We start from the raw sequence: 24,339 nt of genomic DNA, 5'->3' as shown, positions 1-24,339 counted from the left end.
ATTTCCACAAAAGAGGAGGCCTTTTTCCAGCTGCGTACCCAAAGTGAAATCAAAGCTCCGTCTAGGGCCAGTTACTGACAACCCTACTTTTAAATACTCTGAAGAATCCAGTCTCCTTAACAGTCCCTGACAAAGGACCACTGCATCTGTCGGCAAGTTTCTGCCCCTGGCAAAGTACAGAAGAGGAAAGGCCTTATAGGCTCTTAAGTACCTGCTCATTTCCTCTCTGAGTAGTGCTAGTTCTGGAGAGAAAGGAAACTTGAGGGAAGGAATTAACCAAAGATTCTTAGCATACGTACTTTATGTTCTCTGAAAATGACATGCTGTCTCCTGCCTCCAGGCCTTTGTACCGCTTACTTCCTCTGCCAGACTACCTTCTCTCGCATTATTCAGCCTTCCCAGACCCTGCAGGTATCAACCATGGCCTCCTTTTGTGCTCCTCTACCCTCTTCTCCCAACTTAGCCCAACTCTGCACTCATCACATTGTTTGTGACTGCCAGCTTGCCCATCAGAACCCTAACCTCTAAATCATAAACTGCCAGGGGATGGGAACCTGAAGTGTTTGGTACACAGAAGTCACTCGAGAAATATTTATTGGATAAATGGATAGATAAATGGATGGACATGTGAGTGAATGAATGGATAAAAGACAACATCCTAAATAGGGTAATCTCACCCTGTTTATTTGGTCTTCAAAAATATCCAATTTCAGTCCCCAGTCTATTCTGAAAATTATTCTAAGTAGAACTAGGATATAAGTAGGACCATGCTGTGAGCGTCTGGAGGAAGACTTTTTTTTTTTTTTTTTTTTTGAAAAAGCGCATGCGGGAGAGGGGCAGAGGGAGAGAGAATCTGAAGCAGGCTCCACACGCTCACTGTGGAGCTGGACACAGGGCTCGATCCCACAACCCTGGGATCATGACCTGAGCTAAAATCAAGAGTCAGGTGCTCAACTGCCTGAGCCACCCACTCAGGCGCCCCTGGAGGAAGATTCTAACCTAGAGGGTGAGGGCAATGAAGATGAGTAGGATTTCATCAGGTGGAGGTGGAAGGAGGAGACCCCAGAGGTGGAGCAGTGTGAGATACGATCTGGAGAATGAGAGTCCCCTCGGTCTTGGGAAATGAGCCTAGTGGGCAGCAAGAAAGTGGACAGACCAGATTGGAGGTGGGTAACCAGTTTGAGAGTCGCTGGATGTCCGAGACGTGGGGAAGGCCTGAACAGATAGCAGTGGTGCCATGGGAAGGAATGGGCCCATCAAGATTTGGATTAGAACGACTGGCTTGGGAGGCATGGTAGAGAACGCTGTCTCCCCAAATCTATTCGCCCCCTTCCCTATCTGGGGACGTGCTACCCTACACCTCCCAGCCTCTCTGTGCAGTTACATGAGGCCATGGACTAAGCCCTCACTGGTGAAATGGAACTGGAAGTGACATGTGCTACTTCAGGGCAGGGCCTTTGAGGGACTGGGCTTTCCTCTCTATACCCACCTTCTACTTCTGTCAGCTGGTTGCAGACTTGGCAAAGCCCAGGGCAGTGGTCCTGAAGCTAGTGTGCATCAGAATCAATGGGAGGCTTGTTGAGCAAATCTCTGGGCCTTGCCGCTAGAGTTTCTGATTCAGTAGGTCTGTGATGGGACCTGATGATGAGCATTCCTAACAGGTTCCCAGGGGGTGCAGATACCGCTGGTCCATGGACCACACTTTGAGAACCACTGCCCTGGAGTATGGTGCAACCTGATATGGAAAGAGCAAGTGTTTCCAAATGGTTGCATTGAAGAGAGCCTCCTCTCAGACCTAAGCACCCTGCCAGGGCTGTCTGCGAGCACAGAATAGATTTCTCTTGTGTCAACTCCATACGTTTTGGATCTATTGTTAACAGTAGCTTAGCCTATTCTTTTTTTTTTTTTTTAACGTTTATTTATTTTTGAGACAGAGAGAGACAGAGCATGAACGGGGGAGGGGCAGAGAGAGAGGGAGACACAGAACCGGAAGCAGGCTCCAGGCTCTGAGCCATCAGCCCAGAGCCCGACGCGGGGCTTGAACTCACGGACCGCAAGATCGTGACCTGAGCTGAAGTCGGATGCTTAACCGACTGAGCCACCCAGGCGCCCCTAGCCTATTCTAACTAATACAGGAGCCGAGGGAGAGGAAAGATGAAGTTGACTCCCACATTTGGAGTTGGGTAATTGGGAGAATAGTTTAAGCAGGTTTGGAAAAAAGGTAATGAATTAATGATCACTGTCTCATGAGCCCTCTGCTCCACAAACACTGGTCTGTTCAGCTGGCCCAACCCCACCAAGGCCCATATAGGAAAAGGTTGTTTCTGCCTTTGGTTCCTCTCCTATGCATTCTTCCTCATCTTTTAAGGCTGCCTTTGAGTCTCCCCTCTCCTGCAGGCTTCTTTCCTGCCTGCCAGAGTTCAGGTGGGAAGGAAGGAGATTGCTTCCCCTCTGATCCCCTATAGCATTCAGTGGTAGCCCTCATCTTAATCAATGGGACCCCTTCCATCTGATAGCACCTCACTATGAGCAAAGCACTTGGCCTTTCTTACGTCATCTCATGCCCACAGCAACCATGTGAGTTGCTCTAGAGGTGTGCGCGCACACACATACACGCACACTGTCATCACAGATTAGCTAACGCTTACTGAATATTCTGTATACACTTCACCATTTTCACAAGTCTTATGAGTAAGGACATTTGTTGAATGGCTGAGTGACTGTGGTGCCCAGAACAAGGAACTGACGCTTTCTCACCCTTTACTTTTCCTTCACAACCTTGAGGCGTTATTGTGAGATAATTACGTGAAGTGATAATGGACATCGGCAACTAGCTATTATTATCCTTGTATTACCTCTTCTTTTTCATTTTTAAACCATACCTTGGCATTCAAGATCCGCCAGGATGTGACTGCAATTTGTGGTGTCTAGCCTCATAAGACCCTTCATGGACCTCCTACATTTTAATTTTAGCCCAAGTTTCACGTGGCCTGAGAAGGCCCCACATGTCCCTACCCCTATGCATCTGTTCATACTGTCCTCTTCCCAGAAGTCCCTTCTGCTCCACCTTCCTCAGTTAAAATGAAGTTCCAGCTCAGACCCATTCCTTTGTGAGGTCTTCTTGGTGCCTCCAACCAGAGGGAGTCTCCCCTTGCTTGGAGACCCCACAGCATTAGTCTTACCTTGCTTATCACCCCCACCTCGATATGATCGCCATGTGTTAGCAAATGGCTTCCCGGATGCCCCACTTTCCAGAGATGCCTCTCAATCTCTGGTTCACAGAGAGTTCCTTTTCTCATTTTCAAGAAAGAATGGCTGTGTATCAATTTATGTCTTATATCATTTTAATCATTTCAGTGTCTTAGCTGGGGGGGAAGGTGGAGATTTTATCATGTACTTAATTGGCCAACTTGAAAACAGAAGCATGTGGAGTATATACATGTGAGTAATGAATAACTGCAAGGCATCTGTAAATCCAGGCAAATACTACGGTCTTGGCATTGATTGGGTTAGAATGCTTTTCCAGAAAGCTCTTGCTGTAAGTCAACTCCCCACTCAAAGCCTTTAGGGGCCTTTCATTACCTGTAGTGCTGAGGCCAGTGTACTCAGGGGATGGATTGCTGACGGGGGAGGACGGAGGTGGCACTTCGACGGACGTGGCGGATTTGGCTGGCGAAAACGATGGCACTGGTGAAGGGGTTGGCGGGGCAGCCTCTGTCAAGATAATTTCTTCTCGGACTTCTGCTATGGGTAGAGAAAGGGTAGATTCTCAGAGCCAAAGGTCAAGGCAAGTTGTCTTCAAAGGACTTTAAAAATTGAAATATTCTTTCTGATCTGTGTGTCATGTCACCCCTCTGCTTAAAGCCCTTTGATGGTTTCGAATCACCATCAAGGCATGCATGCAGTTCCCATACACAGCCATGCCCACTCCAAAGAAGAAAAGGACATCACTGCTTTCACACCACTTGGCCTGCCCACTACAACTAAATTCTTCGGAATAAAGAGCTAAAGAAACACAGAGCATAGAAGCAAGAATGTAAATCAAACTGCCAAGTAGGGCAACTCCCAGTGAAAAGCTGGCTTACCAGTGCTTCCTTCTCCCTTCATGGCTCGCATGAGCTCATTGGCCCGCTCCTGACAGTGCAGGGATTCTAATAGGTAGAGCACGTAGTCGTCAAACATCAAGTGAATTAAGTGAAAAGACCCTGGTGGGAGAAGATCCAAACAGAAAGGTAAGTCATGGCAGCGCACGTACGCCTCTCCACCTGGTTAACAGCCCGTGTTGTTGGGCTTGTACTCTAATGCTCTGTTCAAGACTCTCACTCCCTACTCCATTATCATCTCCACATGGTCAAAAGTTGCTCTTCTTTGCTGTGTCCTCAGCCTAGCCTAGTGCTCGACATAAGGTAAATGGCACTAACACTTTGTAGCAAGTGCGTCTTTTTCCTTGCTCAAACTGGCTCATCAAAAATGGTGCCCATTGAGCCATCTGTCCAAATGTTTCTGAGCCCTCACATACCCACTGGCCTCGTCCTCATTTGAGCACCACTTACTGTGTTCAGTGTGTGTTGACATGGTGTCTTTCATTTTTATCTCCTCTACGAGTATGTCCTATTTCCCTGATTGGACTTTAAGGATGTCCATGGCAGAGATTTTGCCTTCTAGTTCACTATACCAATGTTACCTGACAGGATTCCAGAAGCAGAATTGAAAATTGAAACCTGTAACAGCTGAATTATTTCCTTAAATGTTTCTGAGACCTTTGTTGAACACACGGTTCTCAGAAAAGGTATTAGATTGAGGCGTCTGGGTGGCTCAGTCAGTTGAGCGTCTGACTCTGGCTCAGGTCACGATCTCGCAGTCTTTGAGTTCGAGCCCCGCGTCTGGCCCTGTGCTGACAGCTCAGAGCCTGGAGCCTGCTTCGGATTCTGTCTCCCTCTCTCTCTGCCCCTCCCCCGCTCACGCCCTGTCTCTCTCACTCTCAAAAATGAATAAATGTTAGAAAAGGTATTAGATTGGAAATATGGTATTCTCAAATAAGACTCTTCATTCTTAATTTAGAGTAGACTGTTTCATAAAAAGGGATGTGATCATCTTAAGACATTTTTCCAATGTGCCAGTCTCTGTGTTCAAAGTCTTATATTCTCTAACTTAATCTCTTACCACCCTGTAAGATAGGTACTTTCATTCTTACTATAATACATTATTTCAAAACCATCTTTTCTGGCATGTCATGCTGCCACCATGGACAGTGGAATGATCCATATATGGAAGGGGCTCAGTTAATGTCTGCTGTAATCAAACCTCAGGAATGCCAGGGTCAGAGGGGCCAAACCTTGATCTCTGGTCTCACGTTTCCAACTCCCAAGGGAACATCTCCATGTGGATATTCTACTTCCCATGAAATGTTCAAAACTTCTCACCCACCTATCCTACAAGCTGACCTCCCCTTCCCATTTCCCTCCAGTCTGCTTTTTTAGAGGACCTCTGAGACTCTCTGGTATTACTTATACTGTAATTCCATCATTACCACCACCACTATTATCATTATCCTCGTCATCATCGTCATTATCTGCTGAATGCTTACTGTGTGCCAAAACTCTGCTAAGCAATTAACACAGGTCTCCTCCTTACTACAAACAGTGGGGTAGGTGGTACTGTCCTCCCTTATTGAGCAGGAAAGGAGTGTCTCCATTAGGAGTATGTAGGGATTTGCCTCAGTTTGATCTGGCTCCAAAATCTGTTCCCGTTCCCTTACAGATCATCCAGTCCAGTCTGCTCACAGCCCAGATGGGGGAAAAAGGCGTTGGTCCTAGTAGGGCCCTTTGAGTTGGCAGCTATGCTTTTTCAAGTCTCAGTTAGAAGGTGATGGGGCTATAGCTCCAGTTGCACAACTGGTTAGTGTGTAATACTTGTAAGAAATAAGGTGATAGGGGTCTTCTGGGAGTGATGGGACAGCACCTTCTTGGTGGAATTTACTACCAATTTTCTTTTTAATTCTATCTTCTTGGTGGAACTTATCAATTTTCCTTTCAATTGTACCTGACTTAGACAGACAGACAGACAGACACACACACACACACACACCCCACTTTCTATCCACTTCCCCCAAATGGGTCCTGTGAACCACTGAAGAGGTAGCATTGTGGGCATCTGTGTGGGCACTGGATCACTCTGCCCAGGTTGAGATCCAGCTCTGCCACTGCATCACTAAGACCCTGGATGAGTTACCCTTAGTAAATGTTACAAAATCCGCCATTTCTTGAGCCCTTGCTCTGTGGAAAATTCATTATCTGTGTAGATCTGTGTAAATGTGCAGACTTATTATAACACTTAACCCTCATCACAACTGTAAGAGATAAGGGATACTCTCCTTTTGCAAAGGAGGGCATTGAGACTTACAGAGGGAAAGTAAGTGTCCAATGTCACATAATTATTAACTGGAGGAACTGGGACTTGAACCCAAGACTGTCTGATTCTGGAGTTCTTTGATCATTGTACAACACAGCTCTCTAAAAGGGGGGCGGTAAAACCCCTTGTTTTGGTTACAGAAGTACTAACCATAATGAGGAAAAGGACACACTAGTTGTTTAATGAATGGTAACTGCTTGTTATTATTATCTGTAAAGTCCCTTTTGCTACTAATGTCCTAAGATCTCATAGGATATCATATCATAATATGATTGCTTTGTCCATATAGTCAAAGAATTCAGAAGAGAACATCAAATACTTCAAAGGAAAGGGTCTCCAAAAATGAAGAAATATTTGCTCCAATGTTGCTATAGGTCAATAAGGATAGAAAGATAGAAACATGCTGTGAAACAATGAATTAAAATGGAAAACCCTAGATAATGAAAATGGCATTAGTTGTATCACAGGCAAGCACCTTGGAAATCATCCATACACCCTCCTTTTTTATAGACAAGGAAACAAAGATCTGATACGGTGAAGAAATTTGCCTAAAACCACACTGTTAGAAACACCAGATTGGGGCTTGGAGGCCAGTAATGTTCAGGCTACAGGCTCTCTTCCTTAATGGCTCCGATCAGTTACCCAACTGGTCTGATAATTTTCAATCACTTTTGAACACAGAGTTTGTAGAATTACTGCTATGTGCCTACTACTGTGCTAAGTGCTCCAAGTACAAAAGAAACCTGAAGCTCAGTTCCTGACTCCACAAAAGCTACAGGGTCCTTTGCAGCAGAAGTCAATCATTAAGACAACTGGGAAACAAACAGTTCAGTACTGGTGGGGGGGAGGAGGGGGAAGGGAGGAGAACGGAGACAGGGTGGGGGGTGTCATGGCCACTGGAGTAGTGCCAGGAGAAGAGGAGGGCAAAGAAAAAAGGGGATACAGAAAGACACAGAGAGGGTGGGGTGGGGGGAGAGGGGAGAAAGAGAGAAATATCGAAGACAGGCAAGAGGCAGTTGCAGCTAACATCCCCTGCTTTATTTCTCTCCCTAGCACTTATCACCATTACATATACTATATAACCTATTTATCTTTATCATGTGCCTCCCTACACCAGACCGTAAGCTCCATCAATGCAGATGTTTGGGTGTTTTCACCCAGTGTCTACAACAGTGCCAGGCACAGAGTAGAGGCTCAGTGACTGTCGGTTAGATCAACCAGTCAAATGCCCAACCACTGTTTACCATATGCACTGCACTAAGTCCCCTTTCCAACACTGTGAGGAGGTATTACTATCGTCTTCAACTAATACATGGGGAAATGAAGGCTCAGAGGGTTTGAACAACTTGCCTAAAGTCACAGAGTTAACATGAGAGCCTGTCATGGGAAAAGGTATTAGGATACAGACAAAGGAGACTTTTGTTGTTGTTGCTACAGGTTAATATAGTTGATCACATTGCATAGAACCAAACCATTTCTCTTTTCTTATGAAAAATTTCAAACATACAAAAAAGTACACAGAATTTTTAAATGAACATCAGTGTATTCAAGTCCTAGCTTTACAATATCTTAATATTTTTACTATATTTGAATCAGATTTGGGTGGTTTTTTTTGTTTGTTTTTTTAAGTAGGCTCCAAACCCAGGGCAGAGCCCAATGCTGGGCTTGAACTCATGCCTCTGAGCTCAAGATCTGAACTGAGGTCAAGAGTCAGATACTTAACTGACAGAGCCACTCAGATGCCCCAGATTTGTTTTTTAATTGAAGATAAAGATGAAGCCTCTGTGTTCTCTTCCTTAATTGTATTTCTCTGCTTTCTTGTGTTCAACCCCTGAGGTAATCACTGACTTGAATCTGGTATTTATTTGTTCACATGCATTTTTCCACTCTTACTATATGTATTTATGTATCCATAAATAACATATGGTATTGTTTTCTGTTTTCAAACTTGATATAAATGGTATGATGCTTTACAGAGCATTCTACAACTTGCTTTGGGCAATCTATCCACATGGATGCATATAGCCTAATTTGATGGCCACTGTTTGAATATGCCACAATTTATTCATCCATTCTCCTGTTGATGGAATTTTGGTTGTTTATCATTTCCCACTATTGGAAAATGGCCCTAATGAATATTTTCTGTACCTGTTTCTTGGGTCTGCTGGGTCCAAGAATTGCCTGCATATTCACTCTTATGAGACAGTGTCAGATAGCTCACCAAAATATTTTACATTCCTACTGGTAGTATATGAAATATAGTATTTGCCAGTCTGAAGGGTGTGAAATGTTATCTTATTGTGTTTATAGTTTGTATTACTCTAATGACTAGAAAGGTGTACATCTTTTCATAGGATTATCGTCCATTTGAATTTCCCCTTCTGTGAATTACCTCTTCATATTCTTTGCTCATTTTTCTAGTGGGATATCTGAATAATATTGGGGTATGTGAATTTCTTTGTGGGTATTTAAATAATTTATTTAGAGGGGTTTATTATATATTCTGGATAGTAACCCTTTGTTATATGCACTGCAAAATATGTTCTCCTTTTCTGTGACTTTTACCTTTTAACTTTGTTAATGGTGTGCTTATTAATCACAAGTGAAATCCAGATGTGGTTCATTTTTGCAATCTTTTCTTTATAACTGGTCCTTTTTTGTACCTTTTTAAAGAAATAAATTACTATGTCAAGGTCATAAAAATATCATTCCTTATTTTCGTCCAAAAGGTTTAAGGTCTTCCCCTTTCCCCCATTTAGATGTTTCTTTTCAGATGCTATAGAGGAGGGGTCTAATATTTATGTACCCCAAAGTGCTTGTCCAGAAGAAATTTGCCTAATCCACTGACTTTTAATGCCATTTCTGTCATATATACAATCCTCTTGTTTAACAGACAAGAGGAAAAGCATCTGATGAGGCGAAGGCAAGTTTCGTGTCCATCTGTCTTGGGCACCTCTGTTCTGTTTCATTGCTCTACTGGTCTAACTATGTTACAAGCCCACGCTGTCTTACTCCATAACAAACCTGAATATCAGGTAAGTGAGTCCCTATGTCTCGTTCTTCTTTCCCTTCAAAATGTCTTTACGACTCTTGGCCTTTTGAATTTTTACATCAGATTGTCAAAGGGAAAAAGGGACTGGATTGGAATTCTGTTGAATTTATGTATTAATTAGTAAGATCTCCTTGATGTTGACTCTTTGCAAACACGAACATGGTATATTTCAATAATAGTTTAAAAAATTCTCCTTGAAGATCTTCAGGCAATTTTTGTCAGAATTATTTTATAGGTATCCTTTAGTTTCTGTTGCTATTCTGAATGGTATATGCCTGCGTATACTTAATATATATTAGTATATACTTAACACATACTTTATATACACACACAATTATATTTTCTAATATAATTCTGGGTAGTGGTGGGTTCTGGGTAGTGCTAAGAATGCCAGTAATTTAAAAAAAAAACTGAATTGAGTAATCCAGTTGAATTCTTATTTGTTCTATTAGTTTGTAGATTGTCTTTTGTCAACCATCATGACATCTGTAACTAAAGGCAATTTTGTGTTTTCTTTTCCAATTCTTACATTTCATTCCCTTTAGTTATTATATTGGCTAGGACTTCCAGTCAATATTTATTAGAAACAGTGTTAAAGGCATTCTGGTCTTCATGATTTGAGTAAGAAAATTTCTAAAGTTGGAGCACTTGGGTGGCTCAGTTGGTTAAGCGTCCAACTTCGGCTCAGGTCATGATCTCATGGTTTGTGAGTTAAAGCCCTGTGTCAGGCTCTCTGCAGTCAGCAAGGAGCCTGCTTTGGATCTTCGGTCCCCTTCCTGCTTTGCTCCTCCCCCCCCTCACTCTCTCCCTCCCTCTCTTCTCAAAAGTAAACAAACATTAAAAAAGAAAACTTCTAAAGTTTTACCAGTTAGTGTCATGTTCACTGCAGATTTTTGGTTGCCCTTTAACATTTAAAAAAAATTCCCCTGTATTCCCAGTTTGCTAAGAGTTTTGTTTTTTGTTTTTTTTTAATAATACTTGGGGAGCTGAATTATATCAAATGCTTTTTTCCCTCTATATCTATAGAGAAGATCATATGATTTTTCTCTTTTCATCTGTTAATACTGTATGTTAGTTTCTTTTCTGACTTTGAATCATACTTGAGTTCTTGTCATAAACCTTATTAATCATGATTTAAAAATGTTTGCTGCTGGATTTGATCTGCTAGTATTTTACTTAGAATGTTTCATCTATATTTATGTGTGGTTGGGTAGGAATTGTTTTTCCCCTACCATTCTTCCAAAGTTTTGAAATTGAGGTTGTATTAGCTTCATAATTGAGATGAGATTAGCTTCATGAGTTGTATAGGTTTCCTTTTGTTTTTATTGCCTGAAACATCAATTTTCATAATCATTTTCATTAACTAAGGATTTTATGTTTCTTATAAGTTTAGTAAAAGTTGCCTGTAAAAACACTTATGTCACATGTTTTTTTGAAGGAAGAGGCTTTTTCATCTACTGTGATGATTATTTGATCTTATTTCTAGCAATCTAATTTTATGTTTTTGTTTACCGTCTTTTATCTATGCTTCTTTTATCTTGCCATCTCTTTTCATAATTTTACACTTTCCTTGGCAAATTTTAATTACTTAGTGATGATTCTTAATTTATTAACATATATCCCATACATCTTTAAAATCCAAACTACTTTTTTTTCAGCGAAGTCTAAAGTTATTTAATATTCCGAGACAAAAACCTTTATGCTTTAACTGGTCTTTGGAGATTCTCTTCTCACCATCTCATGTTACATTGTAGCCTAAAACTTGCTTTGACAATTTGTAAACACACAAAAATTATTTTTTAAATTATAATCAGTAATTAAATGTGCTTACAAATTTAAGAATTTGTCTCATCTTAAAATAAGGCCTCCAAATTGTTTGACCTTCCTTCCCTGGAGAAGGGGGGTTGTCTATGTGACCTGCTTCCATCTTGGTAGGTTTGTGACTCCTTTGACCAACACTGTGGGGGGGGGAAGGGACACTTTAACTTTGGGGACTGGGTCATAAAAGGCGATGTGGTTCCCCCCGGAACAGTGAGCCGCGATGTGAGAAGTTTTAACTGTTCAGGGGCCACCATGTGGTGTGGACACTGAGCCACATGAAGTAGCCATCAAAGGCATCCTGATCGCAGTCCTATCTTGAAGTCATCCAAACCCAAGCACAGACATGTATGTGAGGGAAGAAGCCTCCAGATGATTCTAGCCTCTAGCTGTTGATGCCCTACTGTCTTTGAGTGTTCCCATCTGAGGTGCAGAGTAGAGATGAGGTCAGAGGTCACAAAGCAGAGACAAGCCATCCTTGCTGTGCTGTGTCCAAATTCCTGACCCACCAGAATCCGTAAGCATAACAAAAGGACTGTTTTAAGCCACTATGCTTCGGGGTAATTTGTCACACAACAACAATAACTAAAACATGGTTGTTTCTGTTGCCCAGACCTTAGCTATGGCTTTATTTTTCTTCTTGCTGAAATGCATCCTTTCAGTGCTTTTTAAAGTGATGTTCTATGGGGCCAGATTTTCTCAGTCTTTGTAGAACTGACTAGGTCTTTACTTTGCCCTCACTCTCGAATAATGGTTGACAGTTCTTTATTCTCAACAGTTGAAAGATATTATTTCTGGAGTCCCTTCTTACTCATGATAGACTAGTTATTGTTCTGTTCTCTCATAGCTTCAAAAAATATTTTAAATCTTATCAATATGGATTTTTAAAAGTCCACCAGGGAGGATTAAACAAATTTGTCCAGACTTCTGGTGCAATGCGTCTGAGCCCAGGGCGTTTGTGTGAGTTGTGGTAACTGAAGAAGCGTGGGTTTTGTGGCCAGGCAGATCTGATTTTGAAGCAGAGCTCTGGCCCCTTGCTCCCTTGCCATACTGATCTCGGGCGAGAAAATTCTCCAAGCTTCCTTTCCACCTCTTATTATCTGCCTTGCAGAGTTAATGGGAGAAGCCGACAGCGGCATGTGCCTCCTAGATGTCTGTTTCAACGAGCGTCATTATCCTGCCTTTGCTCTACGCTCTACCTCAGGCCTCACAGGTTGTTGCAAGAATTAAATGAAAACATGCCCAATATTATGTCTGGTGCATACTAGGCCGTCGATAAATGTTACCTTGTTTTTATGAGTACTATTCAACAGAAGAAAGTTAGATGAGGTGGTGGCTTAGCAGAAAGAACAGGAGCTCTAGCATGGAAAAGCTTCAGGGCGGGGCGGTGCCCAGCAGAGTCTGTGGTGCGTGCGTGGGCAAGTCCCGTTTCCTCTCTGGTCTGCTTCCCCCGAATACAGGAAAAGTAATTCCTGCCTCCTAGTGCTTGGTGGGGGCCTGGCTGACATGTGCAACGTTTGGCAGGTTCTGGGTAAGAAAGCTGGGCCCGGCCCTCTAAGCCTAGAGAAGCAGCCTGGAAGGCTCGGTCGTGGCCACCTGGCGTGAGAGCCAATCTCTGACAGGGCTGCTCCTGTATGACCTCCCCAAGCAGGGGAGCTGTGACGCTAAGCCAGCAGACAAGTGCACAAGCAGGTGAACACTTGGGCAGTCTGCAGTCCCGCCCCCTTGGCTGGCAAACACAGGGCCGCTTTTCAAACCGTTTGATGCCCCAGTCCTTCCAGGAACTACTGTTCTTCCAGATGTTCCTAACAGTGAAATCAGAGGCATTTGGTGAAAACCCAGAGTGAGACGGTAAAGGCACCTGCACTGGCTTGGGGTCCAGGTGTCCTATGAACTGAAATCACAGCAGCAAATGGAAAACACGGGGCATGTGTGTGTTTTAAAAGTAGAAACCCTATTTTCCTCAGCTCCATTAGGATTCAAAGTTCATTGCCTGCCGGTCTACCTTTGCGGTCTAATTTTGCTAGAAACTGCTGCTTACAGCAAAGAAAGAACGTCTGGCTACTTTGGTTCACAGCATAGGCTCTTTCAGCGAGAAGGAATTAGGAAGAAAAGAGTGAAAAGGAATTAAGGAGAAGAAAGGAGTCAACTACCTTTGAAAGAGGCCGTTCTGGGAAGAGGTGGTAGAGACCCGCCGGGGTCATGGTGACAATCCCCACCGTCACGTAGTGGTCAGCCCGCGCCATTCACGGCGGCAAGGATCGTGTGGGAGTTATAAGATAGATGGAGCTGGCCCCTGTGGTTGGGGGAGGGGGCCCGTGAACAGAGGGCTCTTTTTCCTAATTAGCTGTTTTTATACAGGGAACACATGACCCAAACACAACCACCAACTGTGTCTTTGACATATACAGGCAGAAAGGGGGAGCTGGGCTTTTGTCTGCCGCAAATTCTTTCAACTTGTCCGTCACCCAAGCTGCAAAACCCAACAATGAGTCGGATGAGCAGGACCGTTGCAGACAGTTTGCTAAATGGACTTGGAAACAGGTATTATTTCAACCCACTTAGGCTTGGAAAATACTGTAAAAGTGAAATGGGGTTACTATCTCTGTCTTTTCTTTCCTAAGAGATTTGTGACCATTTCTGCCATTTGTCTGAGTTTCCGGTGTGTCCCCAAATAGCGGATGGTTCAAAAAGAAATAAACACACTTCAAGTTTTTCTTAGTGATAAATGCAACCCTTTCGTAGAACCCTAACTGTTCTACTGCCCCAACTTCCTTTGTCACATTAACTTAATATGAACCAATGAATTTCAAAGAATACTGCCAAGTGAATTACTTTCCCTGTTGAATGAAGGGTACTCAGTAATATACATAATCAGTTTAAGACCCAGCAAACTGAAGAATAAGGGACAAAGCGAAAAGGGATGCTGGCTTTGTGGATGCGTGTTATGTATGTATATCGACAGGTGCGATCCTGTTGATTCTTTGATTTTGAAGCAATGAAAAAAATCTCAAATATTTTTCAAACATTCGCCTAACTGAAAGCAGTTACGCACAAGTGATTTTCCCAGAACCAGAGGTAACATGTGCTAACACTAAGTAGGCCGAGCTGGAAGTCATCAAAACGCCATGCTTGAGGGCACTGCCCAGGTAGCAGCCACCAGAGCACTTCCATCCGCGGCTCAGAGAGGACGACCCCCATCTGTAGCCATGGCGCAGGCCAGCGCAGAGAACTTCCCAGTGCGGAGATTAAAGAAATCTACAACAAAACACTTCTCCAACTGGGGAAACACAGTCTTTCATGGACAGAGCTGTTTAGAAAAAATAGTGCCGCCTTTGTTTCACTACATACTCGCTCCGTTGTATAGCACAACTGGAAAATGGTGACAAGACCATAAAAAGCTGGATGGAAAAGTGTCAAATTAAACCCAGAGTGAAACCCAGAGCTGATTGGCTTAATTGGAGATAATGAGAAATGAAACCACATCTCTGCTTGCAAAGTAAAATAGTGAGCAAGACGCAATTACCCAGAAAACGTACCAACAGCCCTTTGCCGAAATGCCTAGAAATGTGAGGCCAAAGCACTTTGAGATTTCACATGTCTGGATGATGCCTTAAAGTTTCCCTTCACTTTGCTAATGATGACCTGGACCCAATGCATCATCCATTCTTTCCAGTGACAAGTAGAAAACCACGTCCCACAATGCAGCATAGCAATCACCCCAAGTTGGTGTTAGGTTCCTGCCTGCAGACCATGATAAGCGCCCCTGGGCAGAGATTTCCAGGCCAGTTTACAATGGAAGCAGCAGGTGTGTATTGGGTAGGGAGGTGAGGAGGACTCAAGGGAAAAAGAACGTAAAAGTCCTCTTCTAGGGATCTGACTGGCGCACACTGTTAAAGAAGCTTTAGCCACTCTCCCCACTGCTGGAGTGTCAATCGAGCCATGTGCAAATGTTCAAACTCAGAGGCTTCTTCTGCTTCCCAGTCTTGGGAAGTGCACACAGTGGAATTCTGCAAAATAGTCCCCGGAAGCAGGATTCACTGGGGACACCCGGCAACGGGGGTGCACAGCAGTGCTATCTACTCCTCTTTAAGCTCAGATAGTACTCTCCGTGTGAGAAACTGCATTTTCCAATTTGCATGCTTTTTAGCACGCAATGCCATCTTTCTCCCCGGAAGTCCTGATGATGATGTGTCCTTCCAGAACACACACATTTCAGGGTGATGTCCTTGTGGGCCCAGGGACAGGAAGTGAGATCACGGCTGGGTCTGGAGAGGTGGACTTCATGCATGAAACCCAGAGAAACAGGGTTTGGATATGAGGAGGGCTGGGGCGGCCTTACCAAAGCTGGGGGCACTATGCAAGGTCATGTCCCGGATCACCCTTGTGCCAAAACAGGACCACATCAGGAGGAACTGCTGGGCCACTTTCTTCAGGGACCCTTGTCTCTTGGCAGCCACCTACAAGAAAGTGAACGGCTTAAACAGGGGTCAACTCAACCTTTCCTTTATTACTGTCTGTCTGAAAGATGATAGGAAGGCTTATGGATCTCCAAGTTCAATGCTATGGAACCAATGGCTTTTTGACTTTCTGTTTCTACCAGCAAAAATTCACTTTAGAAAATGAAAGCTGATGTCGGGACCCAGTTTACACCGCAGACGAAAGAGAGACGCTGACCTGGCTGAATCAGGGGAAGGAGACTCATGGTCCTGCCTCCTGCAACCCCCGCCTCCGGAGGGGGCCCAGGCCTCTGCTCAGAACCCCAGGGCTCCGTGGCTGCTGAGGAACGCTCAGACAGCTCAGTGCGGGGCTCTGCATCTCCCAAGTGCCACGAAGGTGAGTGTTGGGGGGCAGTACCGGGGCTGCTCCTCCCGCTCCAGCTTACCAACCTTCACAACACACCGGTCCACCATGGTGTCTAGCCACTCGATGTAGGACTCGATGGGAGACTGCTCCTCCAGGAGGTGGTCAAACTCCTGGTACACTGTCAAACAAAGGAGAGCCCCCACACGTCACTGCAGCTGTGTCTACACAGAGCCACAGCTTAAAAGATCAAAGGAGTAAAACTGAATAAAAACAAAACTCCAGCCTCAACGGAGCACTCAGACTTCAGAAAGCATGCCCCGACTTACCTTTCCAGGCTCATCTTCGCAGCCTGTGAACACCGGAAAGCCCGGCTACCACAGATAGCTTGCATTCCCCCCAACAAACCCTGCTTTTCTCAGGCAGTTCCCTTCGCTTGGACCATCTGGTTCCTCAGGGCCCAGCCCAGCCGAAATGGCCCTTCTTGTGACATCCTTTTTCCCCTCCCCGGGCCCCTCGCCAGCAGAACTGATCGCTCATCCTCTGTGCTTCCACAGCATTTTATTATCCGTATTCCACCTTTACTGCATCACTGATGCTGTGTTACGGTTGTGAGGGCGGGGGTGTCTCCCATGCCAGCTCTCTGTCCGACCTCTTTCCTAGCTGAGGCCGTCCCTAGCCTCACACAGCCGTTATCCAGGACGTGCTTCCTTGCACGAATGGGCACAGACATTGCAGCTCCCTTGCTCTCTGCCTCATGGTAGGGCTTCTGAACCACAGCTACGTTGGGCAAATAGCTCCAACCAGCCTCTCGGAGCTTGGCATGTAGCAGATGCTTACTCATTGTTCACAGCATAAAGGAGACAATCTCCACGCCCTTAGTTTCTGCACTAGTAACAGGAGGACCATTGCACCACTGATAACCTGTCTTCAGCTGCATGTCAGGTAACTGAGTCTGGAAGGGCTGTGTGATTGGTGAAGTCAGCAGAAAACAGAAACACTGCTGTGGTTTGGACCATCTCTTCTGATTGCCGTTTCTGTGGTTTGGGTTTTTTTTTTTTTTTTTTTGTTTTTGTTTGTTTGTTTTTACATGTGGAGCTCAGTAAACCAAACCATGCATTCAGACCCACATGTTTCTACAGTTTTAAATTTGCCTGGGCAGTTTCCGTCGTCCCATTCTGTGGGCCTGGCCAATGCATTCCATTTTCCTGAGCTGAGGACTGCCACGGAGGTCAGCTGCCGGGGCCAGGAGATCCAGACAGTTTAGAACGAGAAGGGGCTGAATGAGAAGTCCGCTGAATTGGTATCTGCGTCCTCTTATGGACGAGGAAGCTATGTCCCAATGAGATTAAGTGACCCCTCCAAGGCAAAGGGTAAGTGAGGGCCAGAGCAGGGACTGGAGCCCATGCCTCTGACTTCCCTGATGTTCCCGTTCTCCTGATAGCACTGTCACCTCGCAGGTGGTGAGGCAAATGCTTGCGGCTGACATTTACAGGGTTCTTGCTGTGTGCCAGGCACTTCCCTAATGACACGGACACTCTCACCCCACCTACAGCAACCTCGAGAATGTGATACAGAAGTTGCTCAAATGTTTGTTGAATGAACGGATGAACAACCCGAGAAGGCAGGTATGATTTCTACTTCCCATTTTACAGATGAGGAAGTGGAGGCACTCGGAGGTAACTTTCTGCAGGTCTCACAGCTAGCGAATAGGAGAGGCAGGTTTCAAACACAGCCTGACTCGACGCTTGCCTCCTAACCCTGCCACTATACCGGCTCCACGCTGTGTGCCAGGCACCCACACGGTGCGCATGCTGCCCCATTTAATCCCCCCACATTGTCCCCGTGTCAGAGACTTGGAAGCCAGGGTCACAGTACACTGGAGCCAGGGTTTGAATCAAGGTCTGCTGGGCACCCCGACTGTCTGCTCTTACCACAGTTATTCTCATCAGTCTGCCCAAGTCCTGATGTGCACTTGTGAATTAAGGGGAGCCTTCCCAGGCAGGGCCTGATTCACAGAGGTGATGGAAACCCCCCTAAAGCAGGAATGTGTAGGTTTGACAACTAGCTGTAAGGAAAGGTTGATGCACACACACCGTTGGTGCAGCACACAGCTGTGTTCAGGAACTTACTTCTCAGTTGTCTGGTGGGAGCTGCAGGATGACGCTTGTGTGCCAGGCCACCTGCCTTGAGGGCTGGTGCCCTTGCTCAATCCCCCCTGTTCCAGGCACTGCATCATATGGCATGTCCTCTTTGGAAACGTTCAACCATTCGTAAATTACTTGTTTGATTTCTGATTGGCCATTAGCTCTAAGCTCTACACGGGAAGGGCAGTATCCATATTATTCACCGCTTTTTGTCCAGCTTCTAACACAGTGCCTGGCCCAGGACAGGCATTCGGCAAGAACCAGCTAGGTGGACTGAACCTCGTCACCCCCTTCCATTAGAAGAAGAGTATGCTCATGGGTCTAAAAGGTACCGTTCGATCCCGGGCCTAAGAGAACCTGAAGAGAAAACTCCCCAAAGTTCCTTCTTGGAGACACTGCAGTAACATCCGAGGGGCTCCAGCAAAGGCTCAGAGCCTGGTCCCCAAAGCAAGTGATGGTGACTTTCCCCTATGCATTTCCCCTTTGTTTTCCTCCACAAAAGGTGCTGAGTGGGGAAGACAGCGGGGTCTCATGCTGTTGGGAGTCGTATCATTCTGGGTTTCTGCTCATCTGTTTGGTCCTGCATAGACATTACTGGCACCTGTCCATGGCTGGCCTGGGACAAGACCCTGGGGACACAACGATCAGGGGTACGGCTAGTGCTGTTAGGGGGCAGACACCAGTGCTTTCCATTGGCCTTGTAGCGGGCAATAGGGACAAACAGAACAGGAGGCATGATCGCAAGAACTTGGAAAGACCCTGCAGCTTCTGGGACTTGCCCGTATCTCATCATTTTGTCTCCTCTGCTCTTCCCAGTGGGCAACACCAGTACGTGGTGGTGACACGCAGGTTTGAGCGCAGCCCTGTCGCCTGGGGTGAGGCTGACCACTCTCTGGGACTGAGTCTGGTCCTCTGTAAAACGGGGGTGGTGGGTATCTTCCCCATGGGCTGATGTAGAGAATTAATGAGACCCCGAGTGTGGTAGGTCTGACACAGACTAGGCAGTCCGTGAGCTCAGTCATTATTTTCGGGAGCATCTCTAAAGCTCTTACCAGGGGAAATCAGGCTGGGGGCTGCTGTGGAAGATGGGACAGTGTCCATGGAGCTCTGGGGAAGAAGCCCTAGGGAAGGTCCAAGGGGTTCAGGTTTCAGCCGTTCCAGGTGCTTTTGAAAAGGGCTCAGTGGGAAAGAGGCCCCTAAAAGGAACTTCCTTGTTTATAAACGCCACATGCTTAGGCTGGCTGAAGAAGTTTCCCTCAAGAGGACATACAGAAGGCATATACTGGAAATCTGAGGGGCGTGGGGCTCTTGGGAGAACAGACCCCTCTTCTCGGGACACAGCCACTGTGCAGCTTCCTGAATAATGTACTGTCAGGATCTGGGGCCTCACCCCACTCGGAAGGTAAGAGCACCCCAGCTGTCACATCCCCCCCACCTTCAGCCATACTCAGCACCCACCTTCCTGAGAGCTGGTGGGAGGAGTGTGGACTCACCGTTCCATACTCCTCTCCTCCAGAGGCATGAGAAAGGAAGGCTGAGCACTGAGGAAGTTGCCAGTAGACCCCCATCTGGGGCGGCCGGGTGCAGGATGCCCTGGGCAGCAGGCTGTGGGGGCGTTTGAGGAACAGCAGAGATGTGCTGACAGCGGTCATGGTCTCTGGCCTCCTCAAGTCCTCCACTACTAAGAACAACCAACCTGACCTTATCCAGAGAACACGAGGAGCGGTATTCCTCCAGTCTTGGTCCACAGGGACGTGAACATATATGCACAGAGGTAAACCACCATCCATTCCTTCTCCAACATTTACTGTGATTGAAAGGTTCACCTGCCAATAGGTGAGCTGACTGACCCTCTGCTGAAAAACAGGCAGCCCGTCTGCCTCCAGGCTGACATACACTCAGACAGACAACAAGCTTTTGTTCTCATTTTTGTATGCCACCTATGGAACTATTTCTGGCACCGAAGGGTCACATCCGGAGCCTTTTGCGTAACACTGTGTGCTGCCCAACTGGACCAGGCCCCCTTTTCCCCAGCAATGTTGACACATGTCCTTTTAAATCAATTAGCCCTCCCATCTGGGCTGACCCATTTAACAGGAACAATAAGAGGGAAGGGATCCTAGGGGGAAGGACAGGGTGGGACTCTCACTTAAATATTTACCAAGATACATTTTCTTTCTTTCTTTCTTTTAAAAACAAAACCAGAAAAGACACAATCCTTGGTGGAACATCTTACACTGGATGATGAGTTTCCGGTGCTCGTCGCGGGAGTCTTCCATGGTGTAGAGGGTTTGCTTGGTGATGCTGTTGAGATCCACGTTCCTCCAGTCTTCCAGCATTTGGAATGTGATGTCTGCGCTGTGGATTACTGTCCGAGATGCCTATAATCCAATCCAATCAACTCATTAGCTCATGGGTTGTTAGGTTAAAACCCCTGCATGTTATTTTCTTTTTAATGAATCTGAATATGGTATTTTGCAAACTACTTTGAAATTAACTAAGGAAAACTCAATTTCAGGAAATCAGCAGATAAGCCATTAACTCAGAAGACCCATACACTCTTTTCCCTTGTGGCTCTCTTTTCTTTTCTTTATAAAACATTACTCCAGGGTGGCCTAGGCTAGACCAAACCCTGCTGTTCCCAGTCCCTTTGGTCTTGACCCCTGGGGAACAATGGGATGAAGCCCAGAGATCTGTCAGCCTTCTGATGTAAGCCTGTGGGATGGGAGCTCTGTGCTTAATGATGTGTCTCCAGTGCCTGAGAAGCAACGGGCTCAGACCTGGGAATGGACCTGCTACCCGTGGGCCTATGGTAGCTTTAATCCCCCAAATTTTATAACGTGTGTTTTTCATATGAATGCATTCTGAAGCAGTTTATGGTCTGGCTTTCTATTTTTGCTTTTTGGTTTTTAGGTAACTATAGTGATGAAAACAAGTATGAATAACTGAGAGAGAAGGAAAGGGAGACAACACCTTAAGACTCAGTTGCTTATTAGTATGTATGTGGTGTGTGTATGTGTGTGTGTGTGTGTGTGTGTGTGCACGTGCATGTGCATGCATGCACATGCTCCAGCACAGGCTTAACCTGTGGTTTCCTCAGCAAACCCACATGACTGGAGAACTTAAATTTGCAAGTTGGAACAATATTTGGAACCACCGAGTTGGAACAATACTGATAAAAGAAACATTTCCAGAATCATCTCCTTCACCTGCATATTTTAAAAAAATGTCTTTATAAAATGGAAAACAAAAGATTTCCAATACACAATGGACATTAAAAGTCTCTTAATGCTTGTGAATTTCCAGACAAAGGTAAATACTGACAACCTCTTTTACCCCCAAACTGTCCAAGGACAAGTAAACTCCTGCTTAAATCACTGCAGAACTCTTTGGAGGTCAGAGGCCTAAACTATATGAATATATGAGTTGGGTTAGTCTCTAATGATAATCAAAACAACTAAATGTAACGGTCTGGTATTCTGGACTAAAATATACTTAGTTCAAATCCTGGCCTTGCTGCTAACCAACTGACTGATTTGGGGCAGGCTAACAGATTCATCTCCGTTTCCTGATCTATAAAATGGAGATGTCCTAGTGTCTGCCTCTTAAGGAGGGGTGTCGTTTATCCTTAAGATAACGTTTGAGAGAGCATCAAATCCTAACCACGAGACCACCAGGGAACCTTCCCTGAGATAATGTTTGCAAAGGGCACAGTTTAGGGGGTAAGAACTCAATAAAGGAGCTGCTGTTATTTGGATCTGTTCTTTTTGTGGTGAGGCAGGGACACATCAGGGCCGTGGCACATGGCATCCCTGCCAGCTAGAGGTTTCTTCTCTCACCCTGCCATCACGTCACAACTGAAATGTCACACCCACGGACAGGCCTTCTCTAAGCACTCTATCTAAATTGGACTTACATGCTCCATTACTCTCTATTTCCACTTTGTTTCCTTCATAACACTTATCACTTTTAATTGGTTTTTGTTTAAATGTTTTTGTTTTTGTTTTTCTGCTGAGGGCAAGTATCACTAAACACAGTGTCTGGCATACAGTAGGCACTCAAAAGACTTTGTGGAATGAACCGTTGAGCTAGGAATGCCAAGTTGCTTGCTTAGTGTATCTGAAAGGGCCTGGGTATTTAGAGCCTGGGTTTAAGTGTTACTTGTATGTGTTTAGGAAAGCTCGCTGGCATGTTAGTTAAGATGTTCGATGGTGTTTCATTCCTATCACCAGCCCCAGTTCCTTTGGGCGATCCAGAAATGTGTCTGAGTGCTGTCCTGTGAAGACGGAAAGGTAGCATTTATACGAATTAAAATATGCACTGTCTGTGTGGGAAGTGGGGAGAGTGCACATGTGTGTGCAGATGGCTGTAGGTACAGATACGGATGTTTTTACCTATGCGTGCATTGAAGGGTCAAAGGCTTTCCTAAACTGTCTGAGCTGAGGAGGGAGGCACCAAAGCCATGCCTAGTTCTCTGATACATCCCAAGCCCAGCTCTTCCAAGCTAGGGAAAGAACCAGAAGGCACACACCCTTGGACATATGGCAGTGTTTTTCTATTTTGCCAATATTTGTTTTCTCTCCCAAATCCCACTAATCTGTCAGCCTCTGCCCCATCCTGAACAGTGCCCAGGTATGGCCTCTCTCCCAGGCAGCAGAAACACAGAAGCGTTTCCCTCTGGTTTTCAAACCACCCACTGTGCCTTTTACACCAGGGGCAGGGCAGGAAGAGTGAGTGCTTGTGGGTGTAGTTTTGTATTTTCGAGGTCCTGGCCGGGAGGCTTCCTTCAGGCCACTCTAAGCAGAAACCCCTTCCTTCAACCTTGACCTTGAATAACTGGCACCAACCCAGAACAAGCAGTATAAGGGAGAGGAGGCAAACCCAACACAGAGAGGGCAGGCAAGTGACAGTGTGAGTGAGGTGGGCCAGCCAAGTATGAGAGGAAGTGGGGCTGACAGGGAGCACAGTGCCTGCTGGGGAGCTCAGCCCATCCACTTGATCCCTGACCTCAGAAATGTGGTGCTAGGGCTGTTTTGCTATCATCTCCCGGTTTCAACTTTTAATAAGGAAGTAAAAACAAGTTTGGAACACATGCAAACCACCCACCTGAGGGCCCATCTGCAGCCACCAGTTTGCCCCTTCTGCTTTAAGATCATTGATATTTCTTTTTAAATTTAATGTTTGTTTATTTTTGAGAGAGAGAGACAGAGAGAGAGAGAGACAGCGCGAGAGAGACAGAGAGAGAGAGAGACAGCGCAAGCGAGCATGAGCAGGGGAGGGGCAGAGTGAGGTCGGGGGATGGGGGTGGGCAGAGGATCCCAAGCAGGCTCCATGCTGACAGCAGAGAGCCTGGATGCGGGGCTTGAACCCATGGAATTGTGAGATCATGACCTGAACCCAGTCGGAAGCTTAACTGGCTGAGCCACCCAGGTGCCCCTGAGATCACTGATATTTTAATGAATGTTTACAGGCTGCCTTAATAGACTAAGATTCCCTTCCTTAAGGTACAAACTTAAGGTACAAACACAAGGTTTTATACCATCAAGTTACAACTAAGGAGTTAAGAGTGGGCTCTTCCACATTTCATTGTACACATTTTTGTTATTTTTGAATTTTTTATAGTAAGCATATGTCACTTCTGTGCTAAAAAGAACAAAAATCTGGAAAAAATAAATAAAAGTGGGCAAATACTTAACATACTGTGTACAGGATTTGAACTCTTCTGAATGACACATACGTAACAAACAAATCATGCTCTTTATCTGTTTGCATCATTTCTCTCTGTGGCTCACAACTGGGGGGATGCAGTGTCTGGAGACATTCCTGACTGTCACAACCAGGGTGGTACCTGGGGGTGGGTGGTGCTTTTGGCATCTGGGCACTCGGGTGCGGGTGGAGGCCAGGGATGCTACTAAATTATCTCCAGTGCACAAAACGACTCCCCACAGCAAAGAATTATCCAGTCTCAGATGTCAACGGTGGCTGAGAAATCCCGATTTACTGAAGGGAAACGCAAGCTTGGGCACCAGAGAATATGTCTGAAGGGTTAAGGGGCAACTGACATCAGAGATTATTCTGTGTATTAGTCTCAACTATTTAGTGATTGCC

General features: G+C 45.4%; 1 protein-coding gene across 6 annotated transcripts in view; it reads right to left on the bottom strand.

Moving 5' to 3' along the window:
• Positions 1–24,339, bottom strand: part of RFX4 (regulatory factor X4) — a 143,680-nt gene that overhangs the window by 20,968 nt on the left and 98,373 nt on the right. For 5 of the 6 annotated variants that reach the window (XM_042947604.1, XM_042947606.1, XM_042947607.1 and 2 more), the window contains 5 exons: positions 20,468–20,612; positions 16,171–16,265; positions 15,624–15,741; positions 4,086–4,205; positions 3,583–3,744 (listed from right to left, as the gene is read on the bottom strand). In XM_042947604.1, the coding sequence (XP_042803538.1) occupies positions 3,583–3,744; positions 4,086–4,205; positions 15,624–15,741; positions 16,171–16,265; positions 20,468–20,612 (640 nt within the window). The remainder of the gene's footprint in view (positions 1–3,582; positions 3,745–4,085; positions 4,206–15,623; positions 15,742–16,170; positions 16,266–20,467; positions 20,613–24,339) is intronic. The other variant, XM_042947605.1, reaches the window with a different exon arrangement.

The sequence above is a fragment of the Panthera leo genome, chromosome B4 (genome assembly GCF_018350215.1).
Source record: "Panthera leo isolate Ple1 chromosome B4, P.leo_Ple1_pat1.1, whole genome shotgun sequence".
Taxonomy (NCBI): domain Eukaryota; kingdom Metazoa; phylum Chordata; class Mammalia; order Carnivora; family Felidae; genus Panthera; species Panthera leo.
The sequence above is the reverse complement of the archived record's forward strand: the minus strand, read 5'-3'. Positions and strand labels throughout refer to the sequence as shown.